Raw genomic sequence first — 15,821 nt, 5'->3', positions numbered from 1 at the left:
ACATTACCGTTCCTGGTGCCATGCCTTCGGTCAATCATGATTGATTCAAGTCATCACAATGATTTAGCAGTCAAATTATTGATTAAATGTTTTAAAATAATTGAAAATTGTAAAATACCACAATAAAGATGAATAGCCAGCAGACATTGAAGAATCAAATCTCCCAATTTGATGCCACCATTCACAACACAGTAATTTTCAAAGAAATAAAACATCAAAAAATCCGATGTTTTTCAAGCAGTTCCATTTGCTATGTTTTCCTGCAATCTACTATAATAACAAAATCTAAATTACAAAGTAAATATATCTGAGAATTGCTAAAGAATAGTTAAATAATCAATATCAGTATGGTTTCAACAGCACCTAGACTTCTTTATTCAAATGCATTGAAGTGTCCCTGGCCTTTCAGAATTTCGTGACCCAGTATATACATTTTCTGTGTACTTTATCAACAGATCATTTTGTACAATCCCTCTTCAAACTGTCTATGGAGAGAAGTCTTCTGCATAAAAGCCAGATATAATAACTTGCCCATGATTCTGCCATTAATGTACCTTCTACTTACGACAACTTGATCAGTGTTTTGCTTATAACAACACCCGGTTCAGATTACTTCCGGACTTTTGCTCTGGTTTTGGCTAATGTTTGTAATTTGTAGACTGCTCCCTCGAGCTTACAGTGCTCAATAAATCGGGTCCCAATGTATCAAACATTTTAAATAACAATGCACCTCTAATGTCAGACACTTTTGCAGGCATGAGAAAAGATCTAAAAATAATATTAATGCTAGACCTGATACACAAATGAACTCTGACCGCAATATGCCACTGACACTAGATCCCAATACATTCCTGATACCAAACCTGAATGTGTTACTGAACCTAGACCCCAGTTTATTCGTGATGTCAGACCCTATTGTACCTCTGTTTTCAGACCTCAAACCTTCCTCAGGAGACAACATAGTGCAGATGCTTATAAAAATTTAACATTGATAAATCCTCATTCAGTACAACAGTAAAATGTTGCTAATACTGGAAAGCTACATGCAAAAATTATGAAAATATGACTGATGACATCATCTCTGTGGGGGCAACAATAATTGTTGGTCAGAATTTGCACAGTGTCAGAATGAAGTGGGCAGGACCAAGAAAATTGGGAAAATATGGTGAGATGTTATATTGTGCAAAAATCCCCAGAATTAAAACATATGGGCAGAACCCTGAGCTTTGGGCAAAGTTCTGGGCTTTGGACAGAGCCCTGGACTTAACATAAAACTTTTACAAAACTGTGTGGAGTTTGCAAGGAATAAACAAAACCACCAGCAGACCTGGGAACGTCGTTCAGCTGGTATTTCCAATTTACACCTCCTCTCTGAAGCAATCGACCTGAAACCATTGGAAACTCACCCCGAGACGATTTTTACACTTCTGGCTACACCGCTCAGACATGTGGACTCTGGAGAAGTACAATGAAAGGCCTTGGCATCCAACATTATTAAAGGATATTTACGCCTTGTCAAACACCCTGAAAGCCAATTAACCTCAAAGTGAACATCAACTGAACAATGAGATGACAGATTTGGCGCAGAGATAGTGGGGACCAGGTTCAGTATAACTGTCAGCCCCAATTCCACTTGAGGAGTTTCCAAACCAAGAGCCAAGAGAAGCCAATTCTAGAGGCTGAACAGAGAAGCTGAACCAAAGACATGCAACAAGACAGCCAAACCAGTTTCTGAGCACTGGCCTTTTTGATCCAAGAATACCAACAGCAAGAGCCTCAACAACCGACCATGACCATCAGAGGCCAAAAACTGACAACTCAAAGGAGAACCAACTTGACCAGCACTACAAGTCCTCAGACACAACCTGGTGGAGGTGAAAACAGGACTCACCAAACCAGCAAAAATTAAGAAAACCAGCTACCTACCCAATAGATCCAATAGGCACTTAACTGTATCAACAGACACAACCCAAAGAGAAAGGGTTGTGCTTTCGAAGTCCTCAGGTGCAGCATGCCAGAACAACCATGCAAACCTCAAAACCGTGCTCTGAGTGGTGACCAGAACCACTGAAACCCCAAAATTCCACATAGTTAGCAGTGTGAGTTGGGTAACATCAGCGCATTAGGAGTCTCCTGGTCGGCATTCTGGTTAAATTTTAATTTAAACACTGGTGTCTTTTTTGTCTACTTGTAAATGGTGACTCTAATAGTGATAATCCAATTAATAGTGTATTTTAAAGTACTACTGCTTCCCCTTTCTTAATTGTGTTAATTTCCTTGACTTATTGAATTACCTATGTCTTGCATTATTATTACCTTTTCGTACGTAAATAAATGCATTGATGTTTTTGCCCCCTAAACACCTCTGCAGTCACTTCATTGCATCCTAATTAATAAATCCATTGTCTGAACCAGAGGCTGGCAGTGATTTGAACGAAAACCCCTCAATAGAATAAGAAAATAAAATTCACGGGGTCAAAATTACACATTAACTTTCCCCTAGAAGTTTCTACAACTAGCTTAGAATCTCATTAATAATGTATGAAGGCTCTTTGCACACATATTAACCATGAGATCACAAGGCAATAAGGCGTAGGGACAGAAACAAGCCAATCAACCCATCGAGAGTCTGCTCCACCATTTAATGAAGTCATAGCAGATCCGACAATCCTCAAGTTTGCCTCCTGACCTCATCCCCATAACCTATGATTCTGTTACTGATTAAAGATCTGTTTATCTCAGCCTTGAATATACTTAACAATGCAACCTCTATAGACCACTGCAGTGAAGAATTCCATAAATTCACCACTCTCTAATCAAAGAATCCCTATCATCTCTGTCTTAACTGGACGACTCTTGTCTGTGAGATTATGTCCTCTGGCTCTACATTCTCCCACAAGGGGAAATAACTTCTCAGCATCTATCCAGTACAGCTTCCTAAGAAAAGCCACTTAAGAATCGCATCCATTTCAACAAAGTAACCCATCATTCTTTTAAACTGCTATAAAAACTGGCCCAAACTGTTCAATGTGTCCTCATAAGATAGTTCCTCCATACCTAGAACAACCAAGAGAAAATTCTCTGAACTGTCTCCGATCTAATGCACCTTTCCTCAGGGAACGATATGAAAATATATTCACAGTGTTCACTGTGTGGTCTAATTAGTGCCTTTTATAGTTTTTGCAAGACCTCCCATTTTTAAACTCCACTCCCTTTGAAAGTAAGGCCCAGACTTCATTTGCGTCCCCTGTTGCTCACTGAACTTGGGTGCTAATGTTCACTTTTTCCTCCATGAACACCTCTAATTCCCTTTATGTTGCAACTTTCTGCAGTCTTTTCCCAGTGAAGTAATATTCAGCTCCTATAGTCTTCCTGCCAAGGCGCAGAACCTCACATTTCTATACTTCATCTGCCAAGTTATTGTACACTCAATTAACATGTTTATATCCCTCGTTAGGCTGTTTGCTTCATGTTCACCACTTGCCTTCCCAATTATTTTTGTTCATCCACAAACTTAGCGGTAGCACATTCAATTCCCTCATCCAAGTCATTTGTACATATTGTAAGTAATTACGGTCTCAACACATATGGTCCCTCTCATTTTCTGTGTCACTGTTCTGACCTCTAAGGTTAAATATGCTAATTCCCAACATGAAAGTCAGAGGGAGTACCTGTTGGCTGTAGCTCATCAGCATCTTTTCCAGGTCACCATTTTGGTCAATATCCCCAGCACATTAGGGTACTGACCTTAGCCCCTGACCTCTTGCATTTTCCATCCTGGAGGGAGAAGACAGAGGGTGATGGTGAAGGGTTCTTTTCAGACTGGAGGCCTGTGACCAGAGGTATACCACAAGGATCAGTGCTGGGTCCACGGCTTCTCATCATTGATATAAATGATTTGGATGTGAACATTGGAGATATGGTTTGTAAATTTGCAGATGACACCAAAACGAGAATTGTATTGGACCGCAAAGAAGGTTACCTCAGAGTACAAGGGGATCTTGATCAGATGGGCCAATGGGCTGAGGAGTGGCAGATTTAGTTTAATTTACTTAAATGTGAGATTCTGCATTTTGGAAAGGCAAATCAGGGCAGGACTTCTACACTTAATGGTAAAATCCTGGGGAGTGTTGCTGAAGGTCGAGTTGTAGGTAGATAGGATAGTGAAGAAGGCATTTGGTATGCTTGCCTTTATTGGTCAGTGCATTGAGTGTAGGAGTTGCAAGGTCATATTGCAGCTGTACAGGACATTGGTTAGGCCTCTTTTGGAATACTGCATGTAATTCTGGTCTCCCTGCTTTAGGAAGGATATTGTGAAAAGTGAAAGGGTTCAGAAAAGATTTACAGGGATGTTGCCAAGGTTGGAGATTTTCAGTCATGGGGAGAGGCTTAATAGCCTGGGGCTATTTTTCCTGGATTGTCAGAGGCTGAGATGTGAACTTGTAGAGGTTTATAAAATCATGAGGGGCATCCATATGGTAAACGGCAAAGATCTTTTCCCCAGATTGGGGGAGTCAAAAATTAGATGGCATAAGTTTAAGGTGAGAGGAGAAAGATTTAAGTGGGACCTCAGGTGCAACTTTTCCATGCAGAGGGTGGAGCATGTATGGAACGAGCTGCCAGAGGAAGTGGTGGAGGCTGGTACAATGACAAACATTTAAAAGGCATTTGATTAGGTAAGTGAATGAGAATGGTTCAGAGGCACATGGGCCAAATGCTGGCAAATCGGACCAGATTAATTTAGGGATATCTGGTCTGCATGGATAAGTTGGACTGAAGGGTTTCTTTCTGTGCTGTACAATTCTATGACTCTATGTTGACATTGATAAAGTACCCGCCTCATCATTGTTATAGCCGGATATCTCAGATATGCTAATAACAGAGTTTGGAACAGTAATATTGCAATTTGGAGCTCACTGACAGTTCTTACTGCAGTGGTGCCACCAGTCTGCTTTGATCACAAGAACACGCACCCACCTCATGCTTTCGATTGCAGTGTATCTCAGGGCTGTTAGCTTGCTTTCTTAGCATTCACTTTGCAACTACTAGGGTGCTTACATCATCTCTGCCGTGTCTTGTCTTGCTTTTGTGCACATTGCAGTTTCATTTGGAACTTACCTACTCAATGCAGCTCTGTCTTGTTTTGCCCTTTAGCCCAGAGAGAAAGTCAGACAGTTTGTCATGTTTGTCAGCACCAACCAATCAAAGGGGGCAGACATGTCACTGTACAGTACTATGTTGTGTCGATATCACAACCACAGCATGTGCCAGCAAACACACTTTAGACAGTCCTCTCTCTCAAAGTTAAGGCAAATCATCCTTAGTCCTGTCAAGGAGCCTTTCGTCAGTCAGGGTTCCTGCTGCAGTCAATCAAGAGCATTGTCCGATCGGGAGTTGATTATGTTCAGTCACATGATTGGTGTGAACAGGGTCTGGAGATCTGTGACCTTACAGCCCAGGAATTGGGCCTCACTCAGCCTTCAGATCAAGTTCAACTAGTCTGAGGAATAGGACTATGTAAGTTAGCAGGTTCAGGGTCTTGTCCATACTCAGGAAAGGTGGTGAGGCCTGCCAGGTGGGAGAATAGGAAGCGCAGAGGGCAGGAGACGTTGGTGGTTTGGAGTGATGGAGATGGATTTCTCATCCTCTGTTTTTGCTTACCTGTGTCTCATCCTCAATTCCTCATCCTCTCTTGCTGCCCCTCTGTTTCTGACACTGTGTTTCTCATTCTCTGTTTCTGCCCCTCAGTTTCTGCCCCTCTGTTCCTCATTTTCTGTTTCAGTTGCTCTGTTTCACATCCTTTGTTTCTGTCCCCGATACTGTCTCTCTGTTTCTCATTCTCTGTTTCTGTCCATTTGTTTCTACCCTTCTGTTTTTCATCCACTGTTTCTGTCCCTCAATTTCTCATCCTCTGTTTCTCATCATCTGTTCATTTTGCTATGTTTGCCATTCTCTCTTTCTGCCCCTCTATTTCTCCCCCTCCACTTCTCATCCTCTGTTTCTGCACCTACGTATCTCACTCTCTGTTTCTCATCCTTTGTTTTTGCCCCTCTCTTTCTCATCCTATATTTCTGCACCTCTGTTTGTTATAGTCTGTTGCTGCCCCTGTGTTTTTCATTCTCTGGTTCTGCCCCTCTGTTTCTGTCCTTGTGTTTCTGCCCCTCTTTTTCGGATGCTCTGTTTCTGATGTTGTGTTTCTCATCCTCTCTTTCTGCCCCTCTGTCCCTTATCCTCTGTTTCTGGCCTCTGTTTCTCAAACTTTTCTATCTCATCCTCTTTTTCTGCCTCTCAGTTTCTCATCCTCTGTTTCTCCATCTGTATTTCTGCCCCTCTGCCTCTGCCCCTTCTGTTTTTCATCCAGTGTTTCTCACCCTATGTTCCCGACCCACTGTTACTGCCCCTGTGTTTCTCATCCTCTGTTTCTGCTAATCAGTCCTGTCCTTTTGTTTGTGCCCATCTGCTTTGCATATTCTGCTTCTGCCCTTCTGTTTCACATTCTGTGATTCTGCCCCTCCCTTTCCTCTGTTTCAGTCCCTCGGTTTCTCATCCTCTGTATCTGCACCTCAGTTTCTGTCCTTCTGATTCTGCCCCTCTGTTTTACATCCCCTGATTCTGTTTCTCATACTCTATTTCTGCCACTCTGATTCTCACCCATGATTTCTCATCATGTGATTCTCATCCTCTGATTATGCCCTTCTGTTTCTAACACTCTTTTTGTCAGCCCATGTTTTTGCCCCTCTGCTTTTGCCCTTGATTCTCATCCTATGTTTCTGTCTATCTGTTTCTCTTCCTCTGTTTCTCATCCTTTGTTTCTGCTGCTCAGTTTCTGTCTTTGTGTTTCTGACCCTCTGTTTCTGACATTCTGTTTCAGCTGCTTTGTTTCTCATCCTACGTTTATGCAATTCTGTTTCTCATTCCCTCTTTGTGCACCTCAGATCCTTATGCTCTTTTTCTGTACCTCTGTTTCTGAAACTTGTTTATCTAATCCTCTGTTTCTTCCAGGCTGTCTCTCATCCTTTGTTTCTTGCTCTCTGTTTCTGGACCTTCTGCCTCTGTCCCTCTGTTCCTGCCCCTCTGTTCCTGCCCCTCTCTTCTTGCCCCTTTGTTTTTCATTCTGTGTTCCTCATCCTCTGTTTCTGCCACTCTGTTTATCACCCTCGTTTTCTGCCCTCTGTTCCTTATCCTGTTTTTCTGTGCCCCTGTTTCTCATCCTTCTCAATCTCATCGTCTATTTCTGCACCTCTGTTCCTCATCCTCTGTCTGTCAGTCTCTGTTTCACATCTTTTGTTTCTGCACCCTGTTTCTGCCCCTCTGATTCTCATTCTCTGTTTCTCATTATCTGTTTCAGCTTCTCACTTTGCCGTACTCTGTTCCTGCATATCTGTTTCTGCCCCTCTGTTTCTCATGTAATGCATATTGATCAATTATTAAGGAAGTCATTCTTGAAGATTTGAAAAATCATCACTAATCAGCCAAATCCACATGGCTTCTTGTAAATGAAATTGTCTTTGAGTAATGACTTACGCCTATTTTTTGGAAGTCTCAAGAATGGATAGACGGGCACCAGTAAATGCTTTGTGTTTGGACAATCAGAATGCAAGTTACCTCACAAAGGTTGCAAAATCAATGCCCACAGTGTTGGAGTTAATTATTTGACATGCATAGAGAATTAGCTAAATGAGCAGGAAACAGCAAGTAAGAATAAGATAATAAAATGTGAGGCTGGATGAACACAGCAGGCCAAGCAGCATCTCAGGAGCACAAAAGCTGACGTTTCGGGCCTAGGCCCTTCATCAGAGAGGGGGATGGGGAGAGGGAACTGGAATAAATAGGGAGAGAGGGGGAGGCGGACCGAAGATGGAGAGTAAAGAAGATAGGTGGAGACAGTGTAGGTGGGGAGGTAGGGAGGGGATAGGTCAGTCCAGGGAAGACGGACAGGTCAAGGAGGTGGGATGAGGTTAGTAGGTAGCTGGGGGTGCGGCTTGGGGTGGGAGGAAGGGATGGGTGAGAGGAAGAACAGGTTAGGGAGGCAGAGACAGGTTGGACTGGTTTTGGGATGCAGTGGGTGGGGGGGAAGAGCTGGGCTGGTTGTGTGGTGCAGTGGGGGGAGGGGACGAACTGGGCTGGTTTAGGGATGCAGTAGGGGAAGGGGAGATTTTGAAACTGGTGAAGTCCACATTGATACCATATGGCTGCAGGGTTCCCAGGCGGAATATGAGTTGCTGTTCCTGCAACCTTCGGGTGGCATCATTGTGGCACTGCAGGAGGCCCATGATGGACATGTCATCTAGAGAATGGGAGGGGGAGTGGAAATGGTTTGCGACTGGGAGGTGCAGTTGTTTGTTGCGAACTGAGCGGAGGTGTTCTTTAAAGTTGATCTTTCTTCGCACTTTTTTTGTAGCTGTAACGCTGTGTCTTGCAATCTGTTTGATCACACTGATATCCTTGTACATGGTTTATCTGCCTGTATAGCACACAAAACAATACTTTTCACTGTATCGCTGTACTCGTGACAATAAGATGTTCTTTTTCTGGTCAGAGACACATGACCAGTGGGGACCCATAGGGAACAGTGCTGGAGCCGCAGGTTTTTACAATATTTTTAGTGTTGTGGAGGAAGGAGGCATATATACTGTAGCCCATTCCCAATTGGCTGTAATTGGCTCTTACCAATTTTTATAGATGCACCATTGAAACCATCCTTTCCAGATGCATCGCACCTTGAGCGCAAGATATCAAGAGATTTGCGAACACACTCCATCTAATGCAAATCAGGCTTCCATCTATTGACTCCATCTACAATTCCCATTGCCTCAGAAAATCAGCCATTATCATCAAAGAACCCTTCCACCCAGTTATGTTTTCTTCCGTCCACTTCCATCTGGCAGAAGATACAAACATTTGTAAACGTGTACCAACAGGTTCAAAAGCAGCTTCTTTCCCATTGTTATCAGAATTTTCAATGAACTTCTCAAATATTAAAGTTGATCTTTCTTCGCACTTTTTCTGTAGCTGTAACGCTGTGTCTTGCAATCTGTTCGATCACACTGATATCCTTGTACATGGTTTATCTGCCTGTATAGCACACAAAACAATACTTTTCACTGTATCTCTGTACTCGTGACAATAATAAATCAAATCACATCAAATCAACTTTGCATGTGACAGTGACACAAAAATAGATAGAAAGGTTGGTTTCCAGAGGAATGCAAACAGTTTACAGAGAGGCATTGATATGTTAAATAAGTAGACTAAACAAATTTGGCAAATAGAGTATAATGTGGGAAAATGTGAATTTGTTCATCTTTGAAAAGAGAACAAAGTATCAAAATATTGTTCAGATGAAGAAAAACTGAATACTGCACAACAAAGGGACTTGGGGATACTTGTGCACAAAACACAGAAAGTTAGCACACAGTTGTAGCAGCAAATCAGGAAGGCTAAGGGAATGGTGTCCCTTATTCCAAGGGAGTTGGAACATAAAAGTAGGGAAGTCATTCTGCAACTTTAAGATCACATCTGGAGTTTTGTGAGCAGCTTTGATCTCTTTATTTAAAGAAAAGTGCTATTTCATTGGAGCCAGTTCAGAGAATGTCCAGAAGGATAAGCCGTTGTGTGGAGGGATCGTTGTATGAGCAAAGGATAAGCATGTGGGACCTCTACCCAGTGGAATTTAGAAGAATGAGAGGTGATCTCATTGAAATATTTTGGATTTTTGAGGGGCTTGATAGGGTAAACGCTGAAAAGATTTTTTCCCCCACAGGAGAGCCTCGGACCAGCGAGTGAAGTCTCATAATGAAGGAGCGTCAATTTAAGACTGAGATGAGGAATTTCTGCTCTCAGAGGATGTAAGTCTTTGGAATTCCTTGCCACAGAGAGCTCTGAGGGTGGGGGGTGCAGTGTCCAGGCGTATATGTATACTGAGATAGATTCTTGTTCATTGGGGAATAAAGGGCTGTGGGGTAGCACGAGAAAGTTCAGGTGAGGAGTATCAGGTCATTCATGATTCAATTGAAAAGCAGAGCAGGCTTGAGTGACTGAACAGAAAACTCCCCTTCTGATTTCTGGTAGTCTTATAGTTTATATGGAATATACATTTCCAAGTTACAGAGATTTGCAGTTGAACTTGGAAGGGCGTAGAACATAGAACATAGAACAATACAGCGCAGAACAGGCCCTTCGGCCGTCGATGCTACGCCGACCTGTGAACTAATCTAAGCCCCTCCCCCAACACTATCCCATCATCATTCATATGCTTATCCAAGGACTGTTTAAATGCCCTAATGTGGCTGATTTAACTACATTGGCAGGCAGGGCATTCCATACCCTGACCACTCTCTGAGTAAAGAACCTGCCTCTGACATCTGTCTTAAATCTATCACCCCTCAATTTGTAGCTATGCCCCCTTGTACAAGCTGACGTCATCATCCTCGGAAAAAGACTCTCACTGTCCACCCTATCTAATCCTCTGATCATCTTGTATGTCTCTATTAAACCCCCTCTTAGCGTCCTTCTCTCCAATGAGAGAGGACCCAAGTCCCTCATCCTTTCTTCATAAGGCCTTCGCTCCAGATGAGGCTACATCCTGGTAAATCTCCTCTGCACCTTTTCCAATGCTTCCACATCCTTCCTGTAATGGGATGACCAGAACTGCACGCAATATTCCAAGTGAGGCTGCACTAGCATTTTGTACAGATGCATCATGATATCACAGCTCCAGAACTCAATCCCTCTACCAATAAAACCTAACACACTGTGAGCCTTCTTAACAGCACTTATCAACCTGGGTGGCAACTTTCAGGGATCTATGTACATGGACACCAGGATCCTTCTGCTCATCCACACTACCAAGAATCTTTCCATTGACCCAGTATTCTGCCTTTCTATTATTCTTCCCAAAGTGAATCAGCTCACATTTATCCGCATTGAATGCCATTTGCCACCTTACAGCCCAATTCTGCAGTTTATCCAAGTCTCCCTGCAATCTGCAACATTCTTCCACACTGTCCACCACTCCACCGACTTTAGTGTCATCTGCAAACTTACTAACCCATCCACCAATGCCTACGTCCAAGTCATTTATAAAAATGACAAACAGCAGTTGTCCCAAAACAGATCCTTGAGGCACACCACTAGTAACCGGACTCTCGGCTGAATATTTTCCATCAACCATCACTCGTTGCCTTCTTATAGAAAGCCAGTTTCTAATCCAAACTGCTAAATCTCGCTCAATCCCATGCCCCTGTATTTTCTCCAATAGCCTACCATGTGGAACCTCATCAAAGGCTTTACTGAAGTCCATGTACATCATGTCAACTGCCCTACCCTCATCCACATGCTTGGTCACCTTCTCAAAAAACTCAGTGAGGTTTGTGAGACACGACCTGCCCTTGACGATTCCATGTTGACTATCTCCTATCAAATTGATGCTTGCTAGATGATTATAAATCCTATAATGGCATTATGGGCCTTGGCTAGTAAGAAGGGGGAGATAATGCTATGGGAGTGGAAGAGGCTGTTGAGTCTGATAGAGGAATGGCCAGGGTGCTTTGAAGGATATTGACCCCACAGAAAGAAGGGAAGATGTGTTTGCTTGGTGGCATCGCGCCAGTGGAAATATGAGACACTGCTCGCTCACACAGCAAGTTTGATGGAATGGAAGATAAGAACAATGGAGATGTGGAGGTGGGCTTAGATTTCAGCCCAGGGAGCAAGGAGTGTTTGTGGCACTGGGATTTACAGCGGTTTTGTTAAAAGAGAGGGAACAAAGATCATTAATTTAAATGCATAGGCTTTAAAAGCATCATAGTATGTAGGCAGAAATCGGGAAGATTGAGATGGATGATAAGCCATGATCATCGTGAATATTGGAGCAGACAAAATGAGCTGAATGGCCTACCCCTGCTGATAGTTTCTGATTTTTTTGTTCCTATGCATCTTGCATAATACTTTACAGCATTTCTCCGTAAAAATCTGAGATTTTCTGAATTTGTGCATAAAATGTTTCCAATATAGCTATATCACACTGGTTTTCTAAAATGTAACATGGAACTTGTTTTTAATGAATAGATTTGTCCCCATTTGGGTCAGTTTAGCAGGAGATGATGCTGTCACGTTGCAAACAAACCTGTTTCAGAATTGTGACTGTTCCGAAGGTTCAGCAGAACGAGGGCATGAAAAGCATAGAATCTTCTCGGACACTGTTCTTCTTTGTAAAGTAACAATTAAATTACGTGTTGGCGAAGAGAGAGAATCAATGACACATCATTTGCCTTTGAACTTGTTCTCTTTACATTGTGCGTGACATGTGTTTTGTTGCATTTTTGCTGATTTTCATTTCTAAATCATTAGAATAGCAAATACACAGCAGCATATAAATAGCAAGCTGTGTCACCCAGGGCTGCAATCAGTCAGTTACTTCACTAACTGTGGGTTCAAAATGGGAAAGGTAAGAATGTTGTATTTATTGCATTATTATCTGTTTTTTACTATTTCTTTCTTTAACCATTTTTGAGTATAACATGTATCCTTCCACAGATCATCTTTTACGAGGACAGGAACTTCCAGGGTCGGCACTATGAGTGCAGCAGTGACTGTGCCGACCTGTCCCCTTACTTCAGCCGCTGTAACTCCATCCGTGTTGAGAGTGACTGGTGGGTGCTGTATGAGAAACCCAACTACATGGGATACCAGTATGTTCTGACCAGGGGAGAATATCCTGACTACCAGCGCTGGATGGGATTCAATGACTGTGTCAGGTCATGCCGCTCCTATCCACAGGTAAATTAATATTTATTTATGAAGGATTATTGTCAGTTTTGTCAGCATCAAATAGTGTTAATAATCTCCATCATTTGCTCGATTGGGTGTTCTTACTAAGAGACATAGAAACTGACTTCTGTGCCAATCACTGAGATTATTACATTGTGAAAACATCTGTACGATTCAGTTGTCCATGCGTATGTTGTGAGCTTGTCTTTCTATAAGTTATACGTTCAGAAGAATTGCTATTGTTGAAATGCTTCAATAGCTTTACTTTCAAATTGGATGCTTAACACTTGCAATTTTGGTTCGGCCAATTTTTCAGCTGAAGGTTTGAGATTTGTTGAGTGGTATGTGTTTCTGTTGAATGGATTTTTGAAGTTCAAATGTGGAACTAGAGCATCGCATCAGTTGGAAATAGTAATTTAACTGCTTCACATGAAACCATGGGATGCTTGGGTGTCAATAGACAGTAGGCAATAGACAACAGGTGCTGGAGTAGGCCATTTGGCCCCTCAAGCCAGCACCACCATCAAGCACATGTCGCCATAGGTGTCTCCAACATGAAAAGAAGAACATTTGCCTCCATAGTGTTACCTCCTATAGAGCTACAGATCTAAGCTTCACACCCAGAAAAGCCTAGTCATTTTATTGGACAACTTAAGTGTGCATATGGATCAAATATTGAGAAGTAAAAACTGAATTATTAGATGGCTTTGTTATAATTAATATGTTCATCTGCTGGTAAGTGGATAGCTTAATCAGAATCTGCTAAACCATATTATCAGTGTTCCTAACATTTTAATTTACTGTTGCTTACAGACTAGAAATAGGCCATATTGTCCAAAAGGCCTGCTTTTCTGTTTATTCTCCACAGGATCTTAATTCCTGACCTTTTACATCTACCAACACAAGTATAACTTTCTGTTCCCGTCTACCTCATGTATTTATCTAACATCTTCTTCAATGCATGTATGTTATACACCCCAATTACTCCTGATGGTAATGATTTCCACATTCTAACTACCGTCTTGGTAAAGGTGTCAATCCTGAGTTCATTGTTGAGTTTACTAATGGCTGGTTAGTTCAGTTACCTTGATGGTTCAATTCTTACTCCTGCTGAGATGAATTTGAACCTATCTCCTCAGCCTGCTCCTAAGATGGAAAGTGACACAGCTGTCTTTGGGCAAAACACAAGTTAATGAATCTTACGCTTGTAGCCCATAGTTTTATGGTTATATTTTACAACACCTTACGTGAATTTTGAAGGCTCACCTTTACCGTTCAAGATGCATCCAACTACAGACAAAGAACAAAGAACAAAGAAACAGCTCAGGAACAGGCCCTTCGGCCCTCCAAGCCTGCACCGTTCCAGATCCCCTATCAAAACCTGTCACCTATTTTCCAAGAATCTATATCATCCCCCTCTCTGATGAAGGGTCTAGGCCCGAAACGTCAGCTTTTGTGCTCCTGAGATGCTGCTTGGCCTGCTGTGTTCATCCAGCCTCACATTTTATTATCCCTCTATTCCTTGCCCATTCACGTATCTGTCCAGATACATCTTAAATGACGCTATCGTGCCCGACTCTACCACCTCCATTGGTAACAAGTTCCACGCACCTACAATACTCTGTGGAAAGAACTTTCCACGCATATCTCCCTTAAGCTTTTCCTCTCTCCCTTGAAATTGTGAGCCCTAGTAATTGAGTCCCCCACTCTGGGAAAAAGCTTCTTGCTATCCACCCTGTCTATACCGCTCATGATTTTGTAGACCTCAATCAGGGTCCCCCTCAACCTCCGTCTTTCGAATGAAAATAATCCTAATCTACTCAACTTCTCTTCATAGCTAGCGCCCTCCTTACCAGGCAACACCCTGGTGAACATTCTCTCCACCCACTCCAAAGCATCCACATCCTTTAAGTAATGTGATGACCAGAACTGTACGCAGTATTCCAATTGTGGTTGAAGCAAAGTCCTATACAACTGTAACATGACCTGCCAACTCTTGTATTCAATACCCCGTCCAGTGAATGAAAGCATACTGTATGCCTTCTTGACTATTCTATCGACCTGCATTGCCACCTTCAGGGTACAATGGAACTGAACACCTAGATCTCTCTGTGATAAAGGGAACTGCAGATGCTGGAGAATCCAAGATAATAAAATGTGAGGCTGGATGAACACAGCAGGCCCAGCAGCATCTCAGGAGCACAAAAGCTGACGTTTCGGGCCTAGGATGAAGGGTCTAGGCCCGAAACATCAGCTTTTGTGCTCCTGAGATGCTGCTGGGCCTGCTGTGTTCATCCAGCCTCACATTTTATTATCTTAGATCTCTCTGTGTATCGGTTTTCTCTGGGGCTTTTCCATTTACCACCATTTACATAGTTTTAAAGAATTTTTAAGGAATCCTCTAAAGTTAGCCAACAACTATTTAAAATGACTTGCATTCTAAGCTGCTACTTGGCTGAAAGCATTTAGAACAGAATCTCTAGTTGATATTTGAAGAAAATTGTAGCCTTGATGCTATTTCTATTGCAGTACCGAGGAGGCTCCTACAGAATGAAGATTTACGAGAGGCCTGACTTTGGAGGACAGATGATGGAATTCACAGATGACTGTCCATCTGTCTACGATCGTTTCCGCTACCGTGACATCCACTCCTGCCACGTGATGGACGGTTACTGGATCTTTTACGAACATCCCAGCTACAGAGGGCGGCAGTACTTCCTGAGACCCGGTGAATACAGGAGATACACTGACTGGGGAGCGACCTGTTCAACTATTGGATCATTCAGGCGCATGAGAGATTTCTAAATTGTATTGAAATATTTGATTTTCTCTGTTTAAATCACTTCTGAGCCTAAATAAAATAACTCCTATTTGATCATCAGCAATTGTATGGATTTTGGCACTTTGGGAAGTTTACAACACTGATGGGTATCTCCTATTCTATAAGTGACTTCAATGAGTCATTACCTACAAAACAATCCTAACCACAATATTGCGCCTAATGATCTAAATTTACAAAAGATGGTGTAAACCAGTTTAATTGATGATGA

General features: G+C 42.3%; 1 protein-coding gene across 1 annotated transcript; it reads left to right on the top strand.

Annotated features, from left to right (window-relative positions):
• Nucleotides 1-12,409: 12,409 nt before the first annotated feature.
• LOC125454133 (gamma-crystallin S-1-like) lies at nt 12,410-15,576 on the top strand. The gene is made up of 3 exons (XM_048534548.1): nt 12,410-12,448; nt 12,538-12,780; nt 15,301-15,576. The coding sequence occupies exons 1-3, from the start codon at nt 12,440-12,442 to the stop codon at nt 15,574-15,576; spliced, it is 528 nt and encodes a 175-aa protein (XP_048390505.1). The 5' UTR covers nt 12,410-12,439.
• The last annotated feature ends 245 nt before the right edge of the window (nt 15,577-15,821 follow it).

This window comes from Stegostoma tigrinum, chromosome 7 (assembly GCF_030684315.1).
Source record: "Stegostoma tigrinum isolate sSteTig4 chromosome 7, sSteTig4.hap1, whole genome shotgun sequence".
Taxonomy (NCBI): domain Eukaryota; kingdom Metazoa; phylum Chordata; class Chondrichthyes; order Orectolobiformes; family Stegostomatidae; genus Stegostoma; species Stegostoma tigrinum.
Note: the sequence above shows the minus strand (reverse complement) of the source record. Positions and strands in the feature narration are given on the sequence as shown.

Bases quoted from the DNA above. Each gene is read 5' to 3' on its own strand.
- LOC125454133 (XM_048534548.1), top strand. The intron at 12,781-15,300 runs GTAAATTAATAT...TTTCTATTGCAG, and splicing joins CATGCCGCTCCTATCCACAG to TACCGAGGAGGCTCCTACAG.